The sequence below is a fragment of the Lepisma saccharinum genome, chromosome 13 (assembly GCF_977018435.1).
Source record: "Lepisma saccharinum chromosome 13, izLepSacc3.1, whole genome shotgun sequence".
Lineage (NCBI taxonomy): Eukaryota > Metazoa > Arthropoda > Insecta > Zygentoma > Lepismatidae > Lepisma > Lepisma saccharinum.
In genome coordinates, this window is record NC_139241.1 from 28,196,270 (window position 1) to 28,221,084 (window position 24,815).

Here is a 24,815-nt window from a genome sequence, read left to right on the forward strand (position 1 = left end):
ACTGGCTCGTTCTCACGATGTAGTCTTATCTAATTTGCTCCTCTAATTGGAGTTTTTCTACCGACCCAGTGAATTCCTCGTGAAGTTTAGTCTTTAAAATGTCACAAGTCCTATTTTGATTTTCCTGTACTTGAGACCAAACTTCACGCCATCTTAAAGCTGGTCCACTCAACAAAGCTGGTAACATTTCTAATTTCTTTGCGTTGTCCCAGCCACTTAAAATGGCTAGGCTCTCAAATTTATCAAAAAATTTAGAAATATCTTCAACTGCTACACCCTGAAATTGCATACTTTCTAGCTTCATAGGGTGAACAAAGTGTGAAAGAGCCACTTTCCTAATTGGGTTTGGGGATAAATTACGATCTAATTGTGTCAGGGCTGATCCCGGGAGATGCAATTGGGGGTCAGTTATCTTTGTTATTGTAAAATTGCTGTTCTAAGAGCTTGGTGCGTTGTCTGGTATTTATTGGGCTGTGTTTACTTATGGGCGTGGAGCTTGCACTAGGACGGCTTTGATCTAAATTAAAATTTACAGTTCTTTCAGCCAATCTAATTATTTGTAGAGAGTTTCATTCAGTTCATCCTCTGAGCTAGTACTCGACATTTATCATAGCAAGAATAATTTTCCCTGACCTTTACCATTACAAATAAAAAAAGCGCCTTATGAATTCTCTATTTTAAATGCGTATGTAAACAGTTAATGATTTAAGATTTTCATCATGAGTTTCATCCGTTCTTGTCCTGATTAAGCGTAACTGAGCAAGCGTAAATAAATAAAAAAAAAAATATATGGCTGAAATCCTGGTTCTAGATTCTTAATTTTCATTTATTTCAAATTGAAATGAATGAAAATTCCAGCACATCCATCCATGTAATGAACTGTGAGGTTCGTGGGATCTTACCAAGAACCTTAACCATTATGCTTGGGTGATATAGCTTTGTCATTCATTCATTCATCCTCAGCTGGTGAGCACTCGCCCTTGGCAGGTAACTTGATGGTTATGGGCAAACGGTTACTTTTCACACATGAAATGGCACAACAATAAGATTTGGGTTTATGTCCTCTAGTTTAGATCAACATGGTTAGAGAAGGATATTACCTGTCTATTCGATGATGATTAGTTCCTCGGAGAAGACTTTTAGAATTGCGGTATGCAGGCTCGCTCAAGCTCCCCGATGTTTCTCGTTCCTCGATCCAAAGCAAAATACCCCACATCACCCGTTACACTCTCACTTATCCTTTTTTCCACCACCTGGTTATTGCTCCCTAATACCAGTTGATCAGCAACTTAATTCAAATCAATCAGGAGGATTGATTTAATACTGACCTAGCATTCTTTGAATGCTTGAGAGAGTAACGGCCGACGAAGGAGGTTATTGCTTCTGGCTTGCTACTTTTCTCTAATCAGGGGAACCTGTTACGATATGCTATTCAGAGTGCTCATGGTTTGGAGAAAACCGTTGAACTACTCAACCGATTGCTATTTTTGCATTACAAAAAATTCTGGAATATCTGCGAAGACTAGACATATCATGAAACCCTCACAGTACAGCACTTCCCATTTTTGAATGAAGCTGAGATGGCAGCAAGGGGATCACTCCAAGGAGTTGTAAAGAATTTCCTTGGAAATCACAAGGCAGATAACTACAAAGTACTTCTTAGGCAGCTTCTTCATAACTACAGAAACTGAGATGTAATATGTTTTAGACAGCTTCTTCATAACTACAGAAACTGAGATGTAATATGTTCTTCATAACTACAGAAACTGAGATATAATATGTTCCTAAAAATCCATTTGTTGGTCTAACATTTGGACTTATCCCCCTCCAACAAGGGTAGTGTAAGTGACGAACATGCAGAATGCATTCATCAGGAAATATACACTATGGTAAATCATTCCCAAAGTAAATGGAACAAACAAATTTGGTCGACTACTCCTGGACTATCAAGAGAAATGTCCCTGAAGCTAAATACAGGAAAACCTCGTTAATACAAAGTTCACGGGACCAAAAAATGTCAACTTCGAATTAAATGACTTTGAGTTATCCAAACTTTTCAAGATGGCAACTGTTTTTCAGGTGTAAATAAAGTAGAGTATAAATTACCACAGAATGGCTGATTTATACTTGGTGGTAGCTGCTCAGAAAATAAGCTATATATGTACTACATACTAATATTGTACATCTTAAAGAAAGTGTAAAAAATGTTACACAAAATGACAACACGGAGCTTACGCGGACACAAAGATTCCAAGGAGATGTAACACCATTTATCCTGCCTAGTTATACAACCGGTTGTGCATGGGATGCATGTTGTGGCAAAAAGTCTTTTAAAAAATGGTATTTTCTTTCAATTCTGCAAAGTCGTTGCTCTTCCACAAAAGTTTTACAATTTTAGTTCATAAGAAACCCGTTTGTACAGAGACCTACGGAAAAGAAAACAATCTCATTTATTGCAAGAAGTGAAACTCGGAAGAATCTTGACAGTAGTCACACTGGGGCGAGCAAGAGATGGAAGATAATCTGACAGAATAAATATTGGATTTTATGTGCGTTCACTAGTACATTGTCCGTTACAGGATTAACTGGTAAGAAAAGAAAAAAACACTGGGGCTGTAAATTTCGTATCTGGTTCGGCTGTCTAAAACACATCGTAAAAAAGTCATGTTTTCTTTGCTTCAGTTACCTTCATATTCACCCCCTCCCCCTTTGCAGCGATCAGTCCAAACTTTTCCTCAACTTGCATTGTAATTCACCCTGAAAAAGCAAATACACAACTTGTGATCTGTTTGCACCGAATGTGTATCCTAGGACACATTAAACAGTGCAGCACTCAATAATCACTCGGGTTTGGATCCCACTTTTAAACTGTATATTTAGTCCTGCTCAGCTCATCAGCATAAAATGAACTCATAACAAGCTTTACGAAACTTGCGTATTTTCAGATTAATCGAGAATTTATTGTTGGATTCAGGAGCATTCTGGAGGTCAAACACTCTCTCTGCCAAAACTATTCCTCTCGTATTCCTACATTAAGCTGCTTCTTTTTTCTTTTTATATATATATATATATATATATATATATATATATATATATACATACAGCAGCACGCTAATGTTTCTGAAGAAAAGCGGTGATTATACGAACTTTATGTGCATCGTGAAGTTGTTTTAACTCTTGTTTTTCTTTCTGGAGATCAAATTTCATTATTGTCAAATCAAAACAGCTTTGCAAGATTCAAAATAATGACCCTTTTTCCTTCGCCCTGGATGAGCCCTTGTGTCAAAGATTATTTGAAAAACATTATTGTGGTTATACATTTGAAAAACCACAATAATTACTCTTTTTTTGTTTGATCCTCAAGTGCCAGGAGGTTCACAAAATATATTTAACTTGTAGGTTTTAATTAATCTATAAATTTTGGATAGGGAAAATGATTCCCTTTGCCCCCACCAGGTTACGCCTATGCTTACCTTCACACATAGTGAACAGACATTTTGAATATTATACCTCAAAACATATTGCACTTCAGACTTTGTGCTAATACATAAGCATTTTTAATAAGATTAACTTTTAATGCAAATGATTTTTTTATCACCCTGTCTCTGAACTGCCCATCCCAATTTTTCCATCAAGCATTAGTACCCACTCTCAGCTACCTGTATATAAAATTTGGGTGAAATTGAACGGGGGGGATTGCACGAAATTCGCTCTTGAAGTTAGTCATTTATTCTTCTAAAAAAAATACAGGAAACTATACATAAAATACATGATTATTAATACACTGATCAGAAACCTTATTTAAATGAAAGCTTACACTATCCTGAGCACAAGAAATCAAACTTGAAGTTTCTACGGTGAACCTGAGAGAAGATACTATAATTTATAACCTAATGCGTGTCATTCAAAGTAATCATTCATTCATGTAATTGTGCTTGTATCTAGATGTGAAGATGGAATGTTGGTCATATTTTACTTCCTGTGAAACCCTTAGCCATTATATATATATATATAATGGATAAAAGCAAGGAGGGCCAAAAGGGCTAAGTAAAAATCAAAGAAGGTAAAAGGAAACACTCAGCGGACAGTAGAAAAATTCAAAATTTTCGCTAATTTCATAGCATCATCGGTGTGAGGAGAAATAGGAGAAGTTCCGGTTCCATCTATTTCTCCTCACACCGATGATGCTATGAAATTAGCGAAAATTTTGAATTTTTCTACTGTCCGCTGAGTGTTTCCTTTTACCTTCTTTGATTTATATATATATATATATATATATATATATATATATATATATATATATATATATATATACAGGGTGTCATTTTAATGGTGCCCACGGACCACAGAAACATATAGAGGACATCAAAACAAACAACTTTTCTCAGTAATATTTTTCCCGTTGGTGCGTCGATTCGACGCTACAGCCGTTCAAAAAAGACCGTTTTGCCGCCTGAATGCTGGCAACCACACACAACATTAGATTGCATTTGTGATGTCATATCCCGTGGTGAAGCGATGCGTTCCAGGATTGCCAGGAACACACATATTCTGTGAAAAATGACATAGCTACAATCAGCCACATTATGTACCGTAAAACAAAACTAGAAAACACGTTCTGTAACCTAACAGGAAGTAAACAAATGATACGAAAAATGGTAGAAAGAAAATAGAATTGAAGTGGAAGTGGTCATATCAAATTTTGTCTCAGCTAACATGTCAAATATTTGCAAATCTAGTTACCAAGTTGGCATCTACAATTTAGTCTATCCACTACGTTCTTCTGATACTAGTTGTCTGTGACACACTGAACAGATGACAAAATAGAATGAAAGAACTCAAAATTCCAAAGGTAAGCAACACATAATTAGTATATTCAGGGCATTACGAGGCAAGGGACAAAAATGGTTGAAAATACAGGGATATAGGTAGTAGTAAAACAAACTCTCCGATGACTGTGTTTATCTACTCACCGAATACACATGTAATAGTTTGCAAATGTGAGGAGGGCAGTCAGTATATTCGCTACTGATTCATTATTAGATTGTTACTGTGGTTGTACGTGTTTTAGCCACAATGTAACAACGTGAACCTCGAATACTTCCGTTATCAGCACAAAAGTACCACAAGCCATCTGGACTCAAACCTGTAGATATCAACCTTGCAACGAGATTTGCGAATATAATTGGCATGTAGCTGGGCGTAAACAGCCATATGTAAGATGTAAGTCCAATAAAATTTATTGTTGTTGATATTTGACATGTAGGCTGGGACAAAATCTGATATTGACACTTCATTTTGAATACGTTTTTTACCATTCTCCTATCGTTGGTTCAGTTCCCCTTCCCCTGAGATGACTGCTGATCTTCTGGCTGGTAGGCTATGATGTTCGGTCTACTGGACGCATTTCTCGCTTCGTCTTACAGCTAATTATGTGATTGGTAGTTTGTCATTTTTCTCAAAATTTGTGTGTTCCTTGCAACACTGCCGTGCGCTGTTTCGCTGCAGGAAATGACGTCACAGATACGATCAAATGTTGTGTTGGGTTGCCAGCATCCAGGCGGCAAAACGATCTTTTTTGAACGGCTGTAGCGTCGAATCGACGCACCAACGGGAAAAATGTTACTGAGAAAAGTTGTTTGTTTTAATGTCCCCTATACGAATCTGTGGTCCGTGGGCGCCATTAAAATGACACCCTGTATATATATATGAGAGAGAGAGGGGGGGGGGGAGGAGAAACTTCAACTCTCTATGGCAAATAGTTCTCATTCTACAATTTAAAAAACTAAAAAAACGTCCAAGCATTTGAAACGTCTGTGCTATAATCTTTAGCTGATGGCTGGTTTCAGCACCACATGGCAGTAAATAACATGTCTCATTTCTTGACAACTATAGATGATAATTCAGTTATGTCTTTCTTGTGCATTTATATACATATGGAAGTATCACATGCTTGAATGACAAAACAATATCTCTTATTTCATACTACTCATAAGTCGTCATAATTAGTAAAAACTAGCACAAAAGCAACATAAAATAAACTAATTCATCAATCAAAACACTATTTTTCAGAAATGCATTTTGAAAATGTTCATCGCCTCCCCGCCCAAAAAAAAATAAGTGATGTCACATGAATAGGGTATATTTTCAGCCACTGTTTTTTGTTAATATGTTTTACTTTCACATGTAAGGTAAAGTTCACCGTGCCATGAAGGCACACTTAGGGGACGTGCTCCAGACATTCTCGATCTCAATCACTTTTGAGGTGATGTGATCAGCATCATCACGCTCTGGCTGTTTTTACCACACTGGGTTGCCCCAGGTAACCATTGATTTGAGGCTGGGTGAGCCCCGGAGCCACTTTATGTGGGGACAAGGCCAGAAAAATTCCAACATTAGATCACTCGCCCCCGTAAACAAACCTGGGTCTTCCACATGACAGTCAGATGACCTACTGACTGGACCACGTAATAATAAAAAATGGATACATGTACTGGGTGGTCCATTTATAATGATAGTATGGAATATCACATGCAGAATGCATCCAATCGAAAAATTGCACAGAAAAAAGTTGGATACTATTGAGGGGGTAAGTCAATGCCCTTAGGGGGGTGGGGGGTAAATGTGAAATTTCAAATGGAACACCCCCATTTGTTTTACATATTTGAATTATGTGTTGAAAAAGAAGTATTTTTTGTTCGAAAAATTTTGTAAAAATATTGCAACCTTCGAACATTTATAAACATTTGGTAGTTTCAGTTTCATTCCATTCCCCTTATGTAATAACAGTTTTGGATTCCATTGAGAACATTGCAAAAACGAATTTTATTAAAAAAATGTGTGCAAAGAATTCAGCAAAAGAAAATTGTTTGCAATTTATGTTTTTGTGTAACAATAAATAATATTAATTTGTTCCAACTCTTTGGTTTCAAGGAACAATTTCATATGAACAACAAAATTAAGTATGTTACTACAAATTAGTTATCATTTGAGGTACATAAATGTTTAAAGGAGCAAATGTTCAAAATGATGACCGTTCTCTTTAATGCCTTTCAAAACACGGTGTCTGAAGCTCCACACTGTTTGTCCCAAAATGTCAGGAGTGATAGAAGCACAAGTATCAATAATTCGATGCCGCATGTTTTCTGGCATTGTTGGAACTTCGTGGTAGCACTTTTCTTCAAGTAATCAGGCGACGTGAGATCGGTTGAACGAGCTGGCCAAGAAACGGGTCCTCCACATCCTATCCATTGACCAGGAAACTTTGTGTCCAACATGGCTCGAGCCTGAATGGAGTAGTGAGCTGGACAACCATCATGTTGATACATGTTGCAGAGCTGGTGCATTGACAATTCTTCTAATAGCCCTGGCAGAATAATTACCAAAACCACTGTGTAATTTTGTCCATTTAATGCGCCTTCAATGAAATATGGTCCAATCAATCGGCTTCCAATTATTCCGCACCAAACATTTACACTCCAAGGTCTTTGGTGTTCAACTTCTCGAATCCAATGCGGATTTTCAACAGACCAATAATGCATAATGTGGCTGTTGATATGACCATGGTTGGTGAATGACAATTTGTCAGAGAATAACACCAACGAAAATAATCGTTCATTCATTTGCATCTGTTGCAGTGCCCAATTGCACAAATATAAACGATTTTGAAAGTCTTCGCCATGAAGTTCCTGGTGCAAAGACTTACGGTACGGATGGAACTTGAAACTTCTCAGAATTCGCAGAGTACTGGTTTTAGAAATTCCAGAACCTAGGGATATTTGCATTATGCTGATGTGGGGATTGTAAGCAACAGCACCTAAAAAATTAATTGCAGCCTCTTCATTTGTAACAGTTTTCCTCCTGGTCTTAGATTTTGGATGAATAGTGGCAGTTTCCGTGAATTGTTTTACTATGCGGTAGAAGGTTGCAATGCCTGGAGTATCTCGGTCCTCGAATCTATTGCTGTACAAAGTTCTTGTAGCTTCCACATTTTGATGTGCTTCACCGTAAAGCAGAATGATATCAACTTTTGCTTGTATTGACAGATGCACCATTTTACAAACGTACTTCTCAATTCGACAAACGTGATACTACTAAATCATTGGTACCCTGCCAAGATACAGGAGAGACATTTACATTATTTCAGTCCAACACAAATATGGTACGGGTAATCACAACTCAAATCCTTCGTAGATTTAATAAAACACAAAGTCACATTTTCACTAACATAACGGAAGCATGGTGTTGAACGTCTTTGAAATGTTCAAAGCCTTATCCCTTCAAATCCATAGGTAATTCGAAATAAATAACCGCACATGACAATTCACGATCCCCACTATTTCAATCTTCATGCCCGAACCTCCTGAAAAGAAAAAAACACCATCGTAATTTCCCTGGTAACCGAACATACAAGAAATGTACATAAAGGTTAGTCTCTATCTTGACATTATTGGTGATTGGACTGAACATTAAAGAAATCTACGTACATCGCAGAGACCAAGATTAATAACAATAAGAATTGAAACAAATGGAAAGGTCATTAAGAAAAGAAAACAGTCGAATTTGTTCAAAGGGGAACGACGTGTCATACACATCATTACTTACTTCACAATTGGCAGTTTTTTCGACTTTCTGGTTCACCTTGACAGCCCACAGAACCATGCACACAGCCACAACCTCAATGCAACTTGCACGAAAGCTTACGCACAAATTATGTATGCCAAGCAAACTGGAATGCTGCCTGCATATCTTTCCGCAGCAGAACAGAATGAACTTGGGTGTGTCTACAAAACCCTGTCTTCAAACAATTGTTCCAACAATGCCAGAAAACATGCTGCAACGAATTATTGATGCTTGTGCTTCTATCACTCCTGACATTTTGGGATGAACAGCGTCGAGCTTCAGACACCATGTTTTGAAATGCATTGAAGAGAATGGTCATCATTTTGAACATTTGCTCCTTTAAACATTTATGTACCTCAAATGATAACTAATTTGTAGTAACATACTTAATTTTGTTGTTCATATGAAATTGTTCCTTGAAACCAAAGAGTTGGAACAAATTAATATTATTTATTGTTACACAAAAACATAAATTGCAAACAATTTTCTTTTGCTGAATTCTTTGCACACATTTTTTTAAAATAAAATTCATTTTTGCAATGTTCTCAACGGAAACCAAAACTGTTATTACATAAGGGGAACAAAATGAAACTGAAACTACCAAATGTTTATAAATGTTCGAAAGTTGCAATTTTTTTACAAAAGTTTTCGAACAAAAAATACTTCTTTTTCAACATGGAATCCAAATATGTAAAACAAATGGGGGTGTTCCATTTGAAATTTCACATTTATCCCCTGGTGGGGGCGATGAAATTTTTGTGGCATTGACTTACCCCCCTGAATAGTATCAAACTTTTCTTCTGTGCAATTTTTCGATTGGATGCATTCTGCATGTGATGTTCCATACTATCATTATAAATGGACCACCCGGTATATTGTTCACAACATGCAACAATTTGGGACTAAGCAGGAGACCTCCAATTTTCAAAATTGGCCAAAAATTAATATTTCTGAAATTAGATTTTTTCTTTTCAGGATTGTGAAATATCCTTGAACATCATGTTTCCCTGCAAACTTGATCCCTCCAGTATCCATATGGCTGATACTAGAACTGATTTACCAGAAAATTTATTCTGTAAGATGGCAACACTGTTTTTCCAGTATCTACCTATTTCCAATGCAACTCTGAAAGGTTGTGAAATATGCCACTGTTACACACTACATTTTTGTTCATGTTGGTCTACTGTGATGGCCAAAAGGGGATGTGAAATGCAGATTGTTGCATGAAATTCCATTTTTCTTCATCTTCCTATTTTGATTATTCAGAGGTAAAATGCATAAATTTAAACTCCGCTAAGAATCCTGCAGTAAGTTTGAAAATCGAGTGCCTGAAAAGTTCCTGTCCAGGGAGACCAACAGGTAGGAAATGCTCCAGTCTGCTGGAAGGTAAAGTTTCTATTGATGATGAAAAAAAAAAAAAAACCTTTTGGCAATAATTAAATGCATGCATTGTATTGCAATTTCAGTGTGTCAACCTTCATATGCATATAAATGAACAGAAAAGACACAATGAAAATATCATCTGCTTTGCAGAAAGGACAAGTTAATTGCTGCCTTCAATTGATTGATTGATTGATTTGCTTTATTTCGCTTTTTGTGCCACTTTTGTCTAATTTGGGAAGATGGGGATGAGTGATGATATGATGAAATTGATGAATGAACACTCACAAACATTCATGACCAGGCCAGGATTCGAACCCGGGACCCCTAGTGTTTGCTGCCTTGAAGCACATGCACATACGTAGATATATGTGTAGCAGCCATATGCCAAAGGCTGATGCACCAAAAAGAATTTACCTGGGGTTGAAATTGGAAATTCAAAATATTTAAGCAGCTCTGAAAAGTCAACCTACTGCAATACAGATGCTGGCAGCAAGGAAGAGTGGAATAAATATTTTATCATTTGGGGAAGTTATAAACCACATTGGATGGTGAAATTATCTTAAAATTATTACATTAGCACACTAGCTAACTATTGATAAATCTAATTACATTTTAATGGAATTTGGTTTTCATATACCTTCTCCAATTCTAAATTAGTTCCTACAGGAGGCAATAGGGTGGACAGATAATTGTAACCCTCTGCAGCCCAGATGAAGGTAAAATATGAGGTTGACTTTAAAAAGAAGCCATTGAAAGACCTTTATCTTCATATCTCTCCTTCATAAAATTCGTGGACAAACCACTGAAAATTAACTTGTGATGATATCATAGTATTGAGAGAACCTTCACATTCTTTGCCTGCCACCTGAGACAAGTCTCCTGCAACAAGAAAATATTAGTACTAAAAGTAACACTTGCAATCTTCTGGAATCCTATAACTTTAGTAAAAACTACAAATTTTATGAATATGTGACCAGCATGGTACTTTTTTTTTTAAGAAATCAAATAGAGGGTAACTTCATTTGAAGCATAACATCCCACATGGGATAAAGATGAAAAACCAAAGAAGGGTATGCAGTAAATAGGCAGTGCAACACCTTGTGTGCAACTGATTTCTATTTATATTTTGAATATATTTTTTAATTATGTTCAGCAAATATTATCTTGCTGGAAGAGAAAAACATTGCATTATGGAAGAGTTGTACACAGGAATGTAAAGTTTCTTGACATAATTGTGTACAATGACGCACAGTGTTTTCCAGTGAAAAGGTGACTCATTGTTCGCCAGCTTCCTAAAGTACCAGCTCTGTATCAACATATGAGTTACGTAAACACATAGTTTACCTATCCACCATAGACATTTCATGGTGCTGGCATGTTCAGGTCATGAGTTATGACATGAAATTTAACAGTGTGTTTCGTACCTGTGTAAAAATATCATACTGGAAATTTTTTTCATTAAATTAGGTACACACAGGTGATGTATTACGTAGATATTTCAGTGGAAAATGCAGGCTCGACCAGGACTCAAACCCGGGTCTCTGGGATACTGTGCCATTGCTCTACCATTGAGCTACCTAGCCAGCCTGGCTTCGCCTGATTTTTCACTGAAATATGTACGTAGTACATCTGTGTGTGCCTAATTTAATGGACTGACATCTCTACGCTGGAACAAGCAAGGTCGGCCTCTACAGTGTTTGAAAGGCAACAGATCCAGTTGCAGTTGTTTTAGCACTAGCAGAGACGATTCCATGCAGGTAAAACAATGACAGTGAAAAACCTGGCAAAGCCGGGCTGGCTCAGTGGCAGTGCAATAGCATGGTATACCAGAGAACCAGGTTCGGGTTCCGGGCGAGCCTGCATTTTTCCCTGAAATATCGACGTGGAATAAATTGGGTTTTAAATCTGAAAGACCGAAACGTTTGACATGAATCAAACTGGTAGTGAAGCTATGAGTTTCAAGAACATTTGCAAGTGGTATGCAAGATTTTGTGATGGCAGGGAGAGCACTGAGGATGATCCAGTACCGGGATCGTCAAGAACAACTGGAAATGAAGACAACGTGTGAAAGGTTGCTGAAATTCACCTAACCAAATTCTGTGTCTGTTAGACTCGTTGACATACCCAAAACTACTCTCCCTCGGAATTTAATGGTAGATTTCAAAATGCGGAAAGTGTGCGCATACTGTCCTCCCTCACTTGTTATCTGAACAAAAAGATGCCAGCATGTCGAGAATTTTGGGCCAAAAAGGGTTGTTGTGCTTGACCATTATTTGGCTCCTGCAAACTTCTGACTGATTCCAAAATATAAGCTGGTCATGAAAAGAGAATGAATGTCATGGTTCAATTGTGGACATCCAAAAGCTTGCGACACAGCTTCTGAAGAGGATTCCAGGACTAATTAAAAAATTTAAAATTGTTTCTTGCGATATATTGATTCAAATGGCGACTACTTTGAACAAACAATAATAAAAACACAACATAACTCCTTGTTTTATATCATGTCAGTCATATTTTCACTGGAACACACTGAGTCTCTTAGAATATGTGAAATATAACCATGGGAATGAGAAGTGTTTTGGAATTACATCAATAGATCAAAGGGTATCAAATTGTTTGAAAACACACTCATGTATTTCATTTCACCCTTCTTGACTATTCTCATGTTTCACATTCCTCGTTTATTGATGATGCGTACCTAGTACATGATATTTCATCATTTTCATGATTACTGATTACAGCAGGATCCAAGTTCTCTTCTTTGATGTCAATTTCTTCCATCTTTATCATGGAAGGGCAAACTTCTATGAGTATTTCTCCCTCTGGTAAAATTAATGGCTTGCCATCTTCAATTTTGTATGGGTAGTCATGATTCTCAATCATGTATTTGGCTTCAATGTCTAATTCCGACATTTTCAGGAATCAATTGAACCAATTATAAAGTCTGCAAGGAAACAGGAAGAAGTATAAATGACTGTATTGCTGTATTGCTAGTGCTGGTGTCAAGAATTTGGTGCTCACCAAAAATTGTATTACTTATTTCAAGAGGGGGAGATTTTAGTTCCTTTTGTAACACATATGTTGAGAGAAACACATAATCATTCATTATTTGGGGAGATTTTAGTTCCTTTTGTAACACATATGTTGAGAGAAACACATAATCATTCATTATTTCAGTATATTAACCAGTAGTAGCTACTAGCTCAATAGTGTTACTGTAGGGCAACCACTGACTTGAGATTATTTTTCATTCTTGAAGAATATTATTCCAACCTAAAATTAGAATAACTAATATTTAATTCAAAGTCAGTGTGATAAAGAGAGATGAAACATATTTCTAATATCATATATTTAAAATAATGAAGAATTTAAAATAAAATAAATGCCTATTTACATGGTAACACTTTTCAAATCTTAATACTCAATATATCATGATTTAACTTGGTTTCATATGAAGATTACAAAATTGAGAAGTTGTTCCTGTAATGACTTTTTTATTTTACTTACTAAGTCACAATATTCCATCTACATGGTGAAAATTTTGCTATTACGCAATACGACATGGTTTCTAGTATACCATGCACTCTGAATCTGGACTTAATTGAGTGTGTTATTTTATGTCACCTTGATAAGCATACCATAGAGCCACAGTGGCTCAGTCGTTAGGGCATCTGACTACCATGTGAGGGACCCGGGTTAGATTCCCAGCGGAACCAGGCTTTTATCCACCTGTTCAAGTGGCTCCGGCATCCACCTAGCATCATAAAAAAGGGGTACCTGGAGGAAACTCTGAGGGATAAAAACAGCCAGGGGCGTGGTGCTGATCACATCACCCCTACCTTCGGCCATGATCAAGGAAGTGTGGGGCCATAACTCGACACCCCTTTATACACCTTCATGGCATGGTGTAAAGCACAGTGGAGCACTCTTCTTTTTTTCTTCTTTTAATCATACCAAACTGTTCGTTTCCATGTCATGTGACTTGGGAAAATGTGTAGTGGATCATCTCCAGATCTCATACTTTTTTTCAGGATCCCATCAGAGGCAATAACAACTTGTAATTTAGCTAACTACCAGTAACAATGGCCTTATTCCTCCATCAGTTCCTGAATCTCTTGAGGTACATGTGACTAACAATTGTTTATTTTATCAGAAACGATTAGGCATGTGTTTTAAGCTTCTTCCCTCTTTGTCTGAATACAGATGACCACAGTCTCTTCCTTGCCCCTTCGTGTCTGGGCTTAGTAGGCTGTTTGTATATCTGAGATACAGAGCGACCGATTTGTTTGGGTTAATAGTAGCACAGTCTGCTGAAGAATGGACTGTTAGGATCCGAAAGAACACGGAATTCATACGTTCCATGCTCTGCAGCAATAATAGTGAGTGCAATGAATAAGGCATCATCAGTGATAAGGGTCTCTCAGCGATTGTGATGATGCAGAGGAAAGAGAAGGTAATTCAGGGCACCCAGTAGCCATGGTGCTTGAAAATTTTCACAGGCACCTGAATTTAAATGTTATTTTTATAGTATATGTTTTTTTTCTGCCATTATAAATTTTTGCACTGTTCCTAGCTGACTTTCAAAATCTGCAGTGGCATTTTTAATTCACACAAATATTAGAATGCATTGCATGGTTATTTGTACCAGCATGATAGTAATTCACAAAATGTACCTGGTGCATAGAACAGTTAATTAATGAATAAATGTTTATAAAATTTCATCGTGGCCTCCCAAATTTTTTTTTAATACAATAATATAATTTCCATTTGCACTGTTATTGCTCAGCCTATTTTAGTATTAACCTAGCACTAAATGTATGGTAAAGCTCCCTGTTCATATAATACAGTGCCATAAAGGCACATAAGGAATAATGAGTGCCATGAGGGATGTGAAAGTAGGGCCCCACACATTCTCGATCTCGGCCATTTTGGAGGTGATGTGATCAGCAAAGTGCTCCAGCAAACTTTACCTACCCATTGATTTGAGTCTGGGTGAGCAACGGAGTCACTTTATGCAGGGACCAAGTAAGAAAATTTTTGACCTTAATCACCCACTCTGGGAATCAAACCCAGGTCTCAAACATGGCAGTCAGATGCCCTACCAACTAGACCACAGTGCCTCCATAACCTTCCACTAAAGCTATATATTATTAGTTGCATAAGATTGTTAATACTGAATAATCCAATGTTCGCTATTTGGTGAAGGAGCAGGTTGTAAAAAAGTAAAGTGCTCCCCTGTGCTTAGCACCATGCCATGAAGGCGTATAGGGGGTGTGGGGGTAACGCCCCACACTTTCTTGATCCGGTCGTGAGTGGGGGTGATGTGATCAGCATCCCGCCTTTACCCCCCAGGTACCCATGTCATTCGACTGAATTTTAACTAACCTAACCTTACATGAATGGTTCGTGGGGCAAGTATGTTTTCCACATTTGCTGAAGATGCCATATTGTCACATGTAAAGCAATGCTCCATGGAACGGATAGCGAACTTCACTTGTTCACATCATCAAACATGGCGACCATATTAATGTATCGACAATCATAGCAGTAATGTATGCATGGTATTTCGCATTTTCTAAATGTGACCGCCAATTTTTAACTGCAGATTCGTGATTTCGAGGTCAAAATTAGTGAGTATACCAAATTTGAGAGCAATCTGAGAAACTTCCGGTATTCTGTAATTAGACCGAAATTTTAATATGGTTTCATTTTGATTTACGTCTGTTAGCACATACTACGGACTTTTAGCGATGACTTATAAGGTAACACTTCCGTATGCTCCCAACGGATTTCTTCATTTTTACAGAAGAAACTACTTATGTGAATGAGATTCTGTAGCATTTTGAAAGTTCGTGTAGGTATTTTCTTTCGTCGTGCAATGTATTTGACCGGGAATTCATGTGTTTTTCAAGAACCAAAATATCTCTCCGACGCACAATTGCTGTTGCTTTTATTTGCTTCCGTGAACTGGATGTTGCGATGACGTAACCCCCTGTCAGTGTTTCGAAGCACACCGTTGTTTTGCAAAAAGATCAAGAAATTAAATATACATTCCTGATATGGTAAAAGTTTACTATCCACAAACACATTTCTTCATTACGGAAATTAGTTCCTCTAGCATTGTTGAACATCTGGAAGGTGTTTTCTGTCATGTGGGAATGTGTCATAGTGGAAATTCATTATTTTTGTTGAAAATTAATTCTCCGACGCACAATAGTCTTTGCCGCGCACACCTTCGTAGGTCATGACGAGTTGTGATTGTGTTTTGTCGATGTTCATTGGGTATGCAGTTTTTCCAACCTTCTGTGTTTCAAACCAAAAATACAAAAAATAATTAAAATCCGTTGAACCATTCACGATAGCCCCAAGAAACATTACGTAAGGTTAGGTTAGGCAAACAAAATTAAACGAATTTTAACTAAGTGTGCCTATCCTAACTAGTTACATGAATTTTAACTATGTTTGCCTAACCTAACCTTATGTAATGTGTCTTGGAGCTATCGTCAATGGTTCAACGCATTTTAACTAAGTTTGTATTATTTCGGTTAAGAAAATTGAAAGCACTGCATATCCAATGAAAATCGACAAAACACAAGCACGACGCGCGATGATCTACGAAGGTGTACGCGCCATATTGTGTCTTACAGAAGTGCAAAAACGAAAAGAAAGAAGTACTCGTAATGTGAAAAATTGAAATTACTTTGATCAAAAAAATGTGAATACACATTACATAATGTTCCGTGAAGCAGATACGTATGTGCGAATGTTAAAAGTGATGAAAGAAAGAAGTTACACGTGTTTGTGGATAGTAAATGTTACTGATATTACAAGGACCCAAAATTTTAACTATGTTTGCCTAACATAACTTTACCGTGAATGGTTCTTGGGGCTATGCGTGAAATGGTTTGTGGGGCATTTTTCGGTTTTGAAGGTTGGAAACACTGCATACCCACTGATGATCCACTATGCTAGTCAAGCTGCACTCACCATATTGTGTGTTGCGGAAGCGAAAAAAGGAAGAACAATAATTACTCGTAATGTGAAAAATTGAAATTATTTTCGTGAAAGAAGCCAAATCCCACCTTCAAGAATCTTTCGCAATGCAGAATATGCAAGTATGAATGTTAAAAATTACGAAATCAACGACTGAGAGGTGTTGGGACCATACAGAAGTAGTAATATAACTTTTTTCGAAATCCAAACCGTGCTCATTACTTGAAGGAAGATTCAAATTTCGTGTGACAATGACTGCCAACATTCTACGATAATTGGCCTTCCTGCTAGTAGAATTTGAAAAAAAAATCATAAAACAATTGGAACTGTTACCATAAAGTAAAATAAATAAATTCAATGAATAAACTACTTTCATTCTATTTTTGTCAAAGTACGAACCAAAGTCCACTACTACTTCCATGAAGCTCCAACAAGTGAAGGTGGTCAGAAAGCAAGTGGTATATCTCATACTCAGATTGCTTTTGTGTCAAGTGAAATTGTCCTAAGATTCCATTGGCTGTTGGGAGTTTCTTCCAAATTTTGTTCACGAAACAAAAACATTTACGATTATCAATATTGGTTGTATGTAGGCATCAGACGATAGCAGAGATGATATAATTTATGATATGATATGTTGTTTTAAGTCCACTTTATGAACAGTAAGGTTAATCGGGACTGGACCTACAGTTTAAAGTGGCATCCAAACCACTTGTGCCTCCACCGGCTATCGATATAATTCCATCCTAAATTAATTACAGCCAAAATATCACAATTTATTTACAATTTGGGATAGAACATTTACATTTTCAATAGATGATATGTCACCCTTAGACTACAAATTTTAAGAATGCAAATTGATCTTTTTACGACACTGTCAAATTTTGGTCACGGTTGAGTTTGGTAAAAAAAAAAGTGGTAACACTTTACTATACCGGAGACGGATTTCTTCAAATTTACAGGAGAAAGTACTTACGCAAATCATTTTCTGTAGCATTGTTGATGTTCGGGAATGTAGTTTTGATCCATTTTAATGCGAATGCATGTGGTTTTCTACGAAAATCTATTTCTGATGCGCTATTGCTGCTGCCGCCATTTGCTTTCTGCACGAGAGCACAATACGTGCTATTGCTGCTGCTACAACATGATGTGTCGAGGATGCGTCGTGAAGTTGTTGCCGGGTGTGGAAGATGCCGTGGAATTTGTAATTCCGATGTTGTCCGTATATGCTAAATTGAGTGAAAGGAGTGCTAATGGAACCTAACCTAACAGGCCTAACCTAACCTAGTAGGCATACCTCGTCACCGTGATGGTTCGTGGGGCTATCGTATGTAAGAAATAGACATTATTTTTGTTAGAAATCCATTATTTCACCTAAAGAAATTTTCTGCAACGCAGAATAGTACGTTATTAATGTAAAAAATTGCGAAATAAATCATTGATAGGTGTCTCCGGTATAGTAAAGTAGTACCGAAAATGAGTTAGAAAATGAAATCTGTGATGAAATATTATTGTAAGGAAATAAAGCAACAGGCCAAGAATTAGGTAATGCACGTCTTGTACTCTCATGTAATGTCAAAGAAACCTGTGACATTACACAATGCAGCCCGTAGTAGTTTCAAGTAGTAGGAAATTATGCTTGCACGCTTTTCAGGTTATGTTTCACATGACATAATGCAAACAACAATAAATTTATTTTGCATTGAAAATGATGCTCAACAGAAACATTTGCTTTTTATTCAATATTATGAATCACAGTGCATGCAACCTACTTCGTTATTCTCTGTTGTTTGCAACTTTAGTTCAATATTGGCACAAGTACATGATAAAATCCTTTTGTTGCCTTATTTTGTGGTAAGAGAAACTGGTACCTCATTTTCTAATATGATAATATGAACAACATGCTTCGAAGGTAACTTCCAAGGTATTCATTCATTCATTCCTTTATTTAGAACCTAACAGCTTTTATGCAGTCTTTTTGTCCATAACAATACACATATAAAAAGTACACAATTGTTTTACATTTAGGGTTATCAGATCGCTGTAAGGGAAATGTAGGACACGCTGTTCCAAAATGTAGGACACAAAACATTCTCAATAAATAATACATATTTCTATAGAACATGTTAGAAAGTAATTGAAAAATGACACTTTTTGATTTTAAAAAAAAATGAATTCTTAATGAATTTTTAAATGCAAAATTTCAAAACTTATAATCATACTAATCAATGCACCTCTTACTACATTATTTAAGTGGTACTTCTCAGAGGAGACAATTTTTATCAAAATTTCAGGTTTAGTCAAACTATATTTATGTTAGAGTGGACAGTCAAACTCTTTGAAATTATAGGGACCAGTATCAAACAAACATTTTACAGACTTTATGAAAAAATAATTTCTCTCCTGAGTCTGTTGTGTTGATGGTAATGAAAGTACTTTATCAACATTTGAATTATGACTTGTAATGGCAAACAAATATTCAGCAATTACCACAATTTAAAATGGTTCGAGAAGTTTCATCTTGGGTAGTTTTTAGTTCAATAACAGGGTGACTACCAAAATAACACATTCAGAATTCTTGACTTTTTCTGGACTTTTCAAGACCTTTTCTCAGTATTTCTTAACGTTTATTTGGAACGAGTTTACAATACCGGACCACTCTCCAATTTCTATGAAATTTCGCCTACTCACTAACTGTGCACTCCTAATCACGAATCTGCATGTAATAATTGGCGGTCAAGTATGGAAATCGAGAAAAAAATGAAATAAACTATGTTTTCTTAACGTAACGTAACCCTACCATAAGAACAATAGCTCCACGGAAGATGCCATTTTCCCAACGAAGAAATCAACAGGCAAGACAAGGTATAGTTAATTTTTCTTTGTAACCTAACCTCGTACGCATTCCTCGTCTGACGTCAGCAAGATTGTTGAGCGTAAAGGAAGACCATTAACAAATTGCGAAAGAAAGATGGTTCCGAATTGTTGTGTATGGACAATCACCCTGGTAAATCGCAAGGATATTTTACAAGTTCTACACGTAAATGTACAATTTTAACAAGTGACCGCCAAATATGAACCACAGATACGTCATCAGGACACCGAAATTAGTAAGTAGGCGAAAATTTATAGAAATTGGAGAGTGGTCCGGTATTGTAAACTCATGCCGTTTATTTATTCGACTCCTACTTAGGTAAGGTTGGAAATTAGTAATTAAGAAAATAAATATTTATTTAATGAAAACCCCTACAAAAGGACCAGTTAAGATGAAAACTGAAGCTGAATTTAAGAAGAGAATTAGATCTGCTTTCTCGTATTAATGCATACTGAACTGTGTTTGGCAGACAAGAGAGGCTTTGGCATCTGGACTCACAGCCAGTATAATCTTATGTGGGGCTTGTGTCGGTTGTCCTTATACCGAGTGTCCCACAAAGGGGTTTACACTATTTGAATGTTAAAACAACATTAAGCCTTGTTTCCACGATATGAAAAACTCAATATGCTGACCAAGGCAGTAATTTATTTTATTATAAAACATAAACTAAACGTAACGTTTCAAGAAGGTTGAAACATTATGTTTAGTTTATGTTTTATAATAAAATAAATTACTGCCTTGGTCAGCATATTGAGCTGTTTTTTTTTTTTTAATGTTAACAGAGAAAGTATTACAGATAACCTGATGGAAGTTTTTGTATCTGGATCTGTCATGATTAGTGTATGTTGTCATTTATTTGTTTTTTTTTTAATTTCAGTTCAGTTGCCAGTAGTGACAAGTAATTGACAAGATGGCTGGGAACCTTTCCGTTGAGCAACGGAAGTGGATTTTAAAGTGTTTCTGGAAATGTGAGAACATGAAAGAAGTGCAGAGACGATGACGGGCAGAATTTGATACTGCGCCACTGTCACGTGTCACAATTGCGTGGCAAGTTTGAGAGGGAAGAAACTGTGTGTGATCTGGGACGGTGTGGGAGGAAGAAATCAGTATCGGACGTAAGAGGGATGGAAGCAGTGATCCAGATACAAAAAGTTCCATCAGGTTATCTGTAATACTTTCTCTGTTATTAACATTCAAATAGTGTAAACCCCTTTGTGGGACACTCAGTATGTTTGTGACTGCCCCTTCATCCATCCTTCCTTACCATCATTCATTCTCATCTTCCCGATTAGCCAAAGGGACAGAAAAAAGTGAAGTAAAATAAACTAAATCAACCAATCAATCATTATGATAGCAAAATTCTTGACCATGACTTTCTTGACTGGCAGACATCCTGCTTTACAATCAAATTATATTGAATATTGAATAAGAATGGGCAATACTTTGTTCCATCAATATAAACCCTAAGGCAAGAAATTCTGCTCAGGCATTGAACAGTGACGTTATCAGAAAGTGGTCCCAAAACTTTGTTCATTAACTGCTTCCATTTTCCTGTTTGTTTAATAGCAGGACAAACTTTTCTTCTTTCAGGACAATGACGGAATCAAAATAAATTTCACTATTGTGTTTGGAAGCGCAGTCCATAGACTTGCAACTTGCATGATTCTTTTCTGTTACCTATTTTCCTAATTAATATTATGTGACGCTCAAAATGTAGGACATTCATGGTATTTTTCAAATTCCTCCCGGATGCCGGACATAGGGCTAAAATGTAGGACATGTCCGGAAAAACCGGATGTCTGGTAATCTTATTTACATTAAAATTATCAGTCCTTCCCCCCTATTTTACAGATATTAGATATTTTTTTAAAAAAATAACGCTTTACCTCTTACAATTGTATGTTACACTTCCTTAAAAAAAAATAAACTATGAAAATCTGCACATCTGGATTAACAACTAAAGTAAACAAATTTGTTGGAACTGAACCTTCAGATTATTTAAAGTTTTATGCAAGATATTTCTCTCTCTATTATATTTTGAGCATTCCAGTATTATATGTTGTGAATCTGCACTTTCCCAGCCACATTCACATTTCTTACTGTTCGTTATTCCAATTTTGGATAAATGTTGCCTTGTACACAAATGGCCCATTCTCAGTCTATTAATTAATACAATTACATTTCTTGTAGCACTTACATGATGAAACCATGGTTTGTGTGTTTTGAATTCAGCAATTGGTCTGTATGATTCTCCAACTGTCGTAAATTCATTTCGACACCAATCAAACCATTCATTCAGAATTTTCTTCTTTACTCTAGGGAGAAGATCCATATAGTATAATGATAAGTTCGTAATGTTTGGAAGACACACTGCTTTCTTTGCACATTCATCTACATGAGAATTACCTGTAATATTACTATGAGCTTTAACCCAAGAAAACTCAATGTTTTTTCCAGATTTTTGTATTGTTTGAACTAATTGTATACAATTTATAATATAAGGGAATAATTTGTAAAGACTCTTGCAAGAAGATTTAAGCACCTGTAATACACTTTGCGAGTCAGTAAGTATTAAGAACTTTCGTAAATGTAATTTTTGGACATATTGCGTAAGATTCTGCTGTAAATATTGAACAGTCTTGTGGAAGCCGAAATAATAGATCTGTTTTACGTTGTGGATTGTACACTGCACATCCAACTCCTGACTCGCTTTTAGATCCATCTGCGTATATGAAATAAAAACTTGGCCATTGAGTAAAATATTCCGATATGTGCGAAAAACGAGGGAAATTAATATTATCCAGAGACTGTTGAGGATAACCCAATGAAAAAACAGGCCGTGAGCGCATCTGTAGAACATCCTGGTATTCTTGACAAAACGAATTATACAATTCTATCCACATAGCAGCTTTTCTGTTTGTTATTTTTCCTGTTTCATGTAAGTGTATCATATTTATTAGTACATTGTTGAAAGGATGCTCACAATATGATTTCACTTTGAAGAGCATATTTGCTGCTAACATCTTCTGTCTACATGAAATGGAACATTCACCCGCTTCCATGTATACTACTACCTTTGGAGTGCTGTTCATAATGCCTAAACATCTTCTCAAGAATTTCCTTTGTATGACATCAATGGAATTCAATTTTCCTTCTGACAAGTTACACATTGCCAATAGAGAATAATCTATCATAGGCTGAAAATAATTCTTGTAAAATAAAAGCATAACTCGAGGATGACATCCCCACTGAGGAGTATTTGCTATTGCTTTGAACAAATGAAACACTTTTTCTGATTTGACCTGCATTGCTTTAATTTGGTCCTTCCAAGTTAGTTTTGCATCCAAGATGACACCTAAATATTTTACTCTGTATGTAATTGGAATTCTTGTTTTTCGAGACATTGAGTGAACTATTGGAGGTGTTCCTTTTTTACTAAAAATTGTAATATTAGATTTGGAGCGATTTTACAATACCGGACCCTTCTCCAATTTCGTTCATATTTCGCATACTCACTAATTTAGGGCTCCTAATCACGAATCTGACGTTAAAATTTGGCGCTCATGTGTGGAACTTGCAAAATAAGGGGGTCAGTGATCGCAACCGACAATGCACAATTGCTCATTATTTATTTATACTTAAAGAACGAAATAAATGGTACCAGTTTCATAGATCGGAGACACATTAAAATCGGACATTTTGTGTTTCGCATGGTTTGTACTTAACAATTGTATATTGCGGAACATAGCTCAAGGTGCCATTATGCTTTTTACACGAAAACAAACACTTTTTCGGTAAATGTCTGTTATATCGGAGACACATTTCTTCATTTTTACAGAAGAAACTACTTACGGAAATGAGTTTCTGTAGCATTTTGAAAGTTCGTGGAGGTATTTTCTCAACTTAGAGTGCTGCACAACAAGAAATAAGCACTTTTGATATAATATACTTGCTTTTGTGCAAAGCGACAACATTATGCCGTTCTTTCCATTATGTACCTGCAGATTGCGGGAGCGTCGAAAGTCACGTGGCCTCGCCAGTGTTTCCAAATTTTTACGAGAATTTTTTTTTAACTATGCTTACCTAACCTAACCTTGCCGGAAATGGTCCGTGATGCTATTGTGAATGGTTTTTGGGGCTATCCGTCAATGGTTTGTGATGACATAATAAACACGAAATTAGGCATTTTTCGGTTGAGAAGGTTGAAACACTGCATACTCACTCCAAATCGACAAAACACAAGCACGATGCGTGATGATCCACAGCTGTGCGTGCCATATTGTATATTCCACAACAGCAGAAAGGACCCAAAAGAATTACTCGTAATGTGAAAAATCAAAGTTATTTTCGTGTAAAAGGCACTATGTTACGCAATACACAATTGGTAAGTACGAACCATTTGAAACTGAAAATATCCGATAGAAATGTGTCTCCGATATAACAGACATTTACCCACCTTTTCTACTAAGATAACACATTTTTCTAAGTACTGCCGAACGCATGTAACGGTGTGATATCGCTTACTTTGCGAATGATATCGCTTCTTTTGTTTTTGAATATCAGTGTTTCCAACCTTCTTCACTGAAAAATACCTACTATCGTGTTCCTCACGTGTGCAAATTGTACATTATGCAAGGTTAGCTAACGGATAGCCCCACGAACCATTCTGATAAGGTTAGGTTAGGTTTGGTCAGGTTAGGCAAGCATAGTTAAAAAAAAAGGGGGTTGGAAACACTGACAGGGAGTTACGTCATCCAACGTATGGAGCATCCGTATCACGTAAAAAAGCAATGGCAATTGTGCGTCGGTGAGATATTTCTATTGAAAAATACATGATTTCCTGGTCAAATAGATTCCACGATGCAAGAAAATACCTAGACTAACGTTGGAAACCTTAAAGAAACTCATTTCCGTCTTAGTTTCGGAGCGATTTTACAATACCGGG

General features: G+C 36.5%; 1 protein-coding gene across 9 annotated transcripts in view; it reads right to left on the bottom strand.

Moving 5' to 3' along the window:
* The window catches only part of LOC145997219 (uncharacterized), a 36,968-nt gene that overhangs the window by 10,030 nt on the left and 2,123 nt on the right, over positions 1 to 24,815 (bottom strand). For 3 of the 9 annotated variants that reach the window (XM_083133981.1, XM_083133990.1, XM_083133984.1), the window contains exons 2-3: positions 12,704 to 12,949; positions 6,507 to 8,362 (exon numbers count right to left, since the gene is read on the bottom strand). In XM_083133981.1, the coding sequence (XP_082990107.1) occupies positions 7,053 to 8,054 (1,002 nt within the window). In that variant the 5' untranslated portion in view covers positions 8,055 to 8,362; positions 12,704 to 12,949 and the 3' untranslated portion in view covers positions 6,507 to 7,052. Of the gene's footprint in view, positions 1 to 6,506; positions 8,363 to 10,809; positions 10,885 to 12,703; positions 12,950 to 23,172; positions 23,535 to 24,815 lie in introns of those variants that run through there. The other 6 variants (XM_083133985.1, XM_083133988.1, XM_083133987.1 and 3 more) reach the window with 4 other exon arrangements.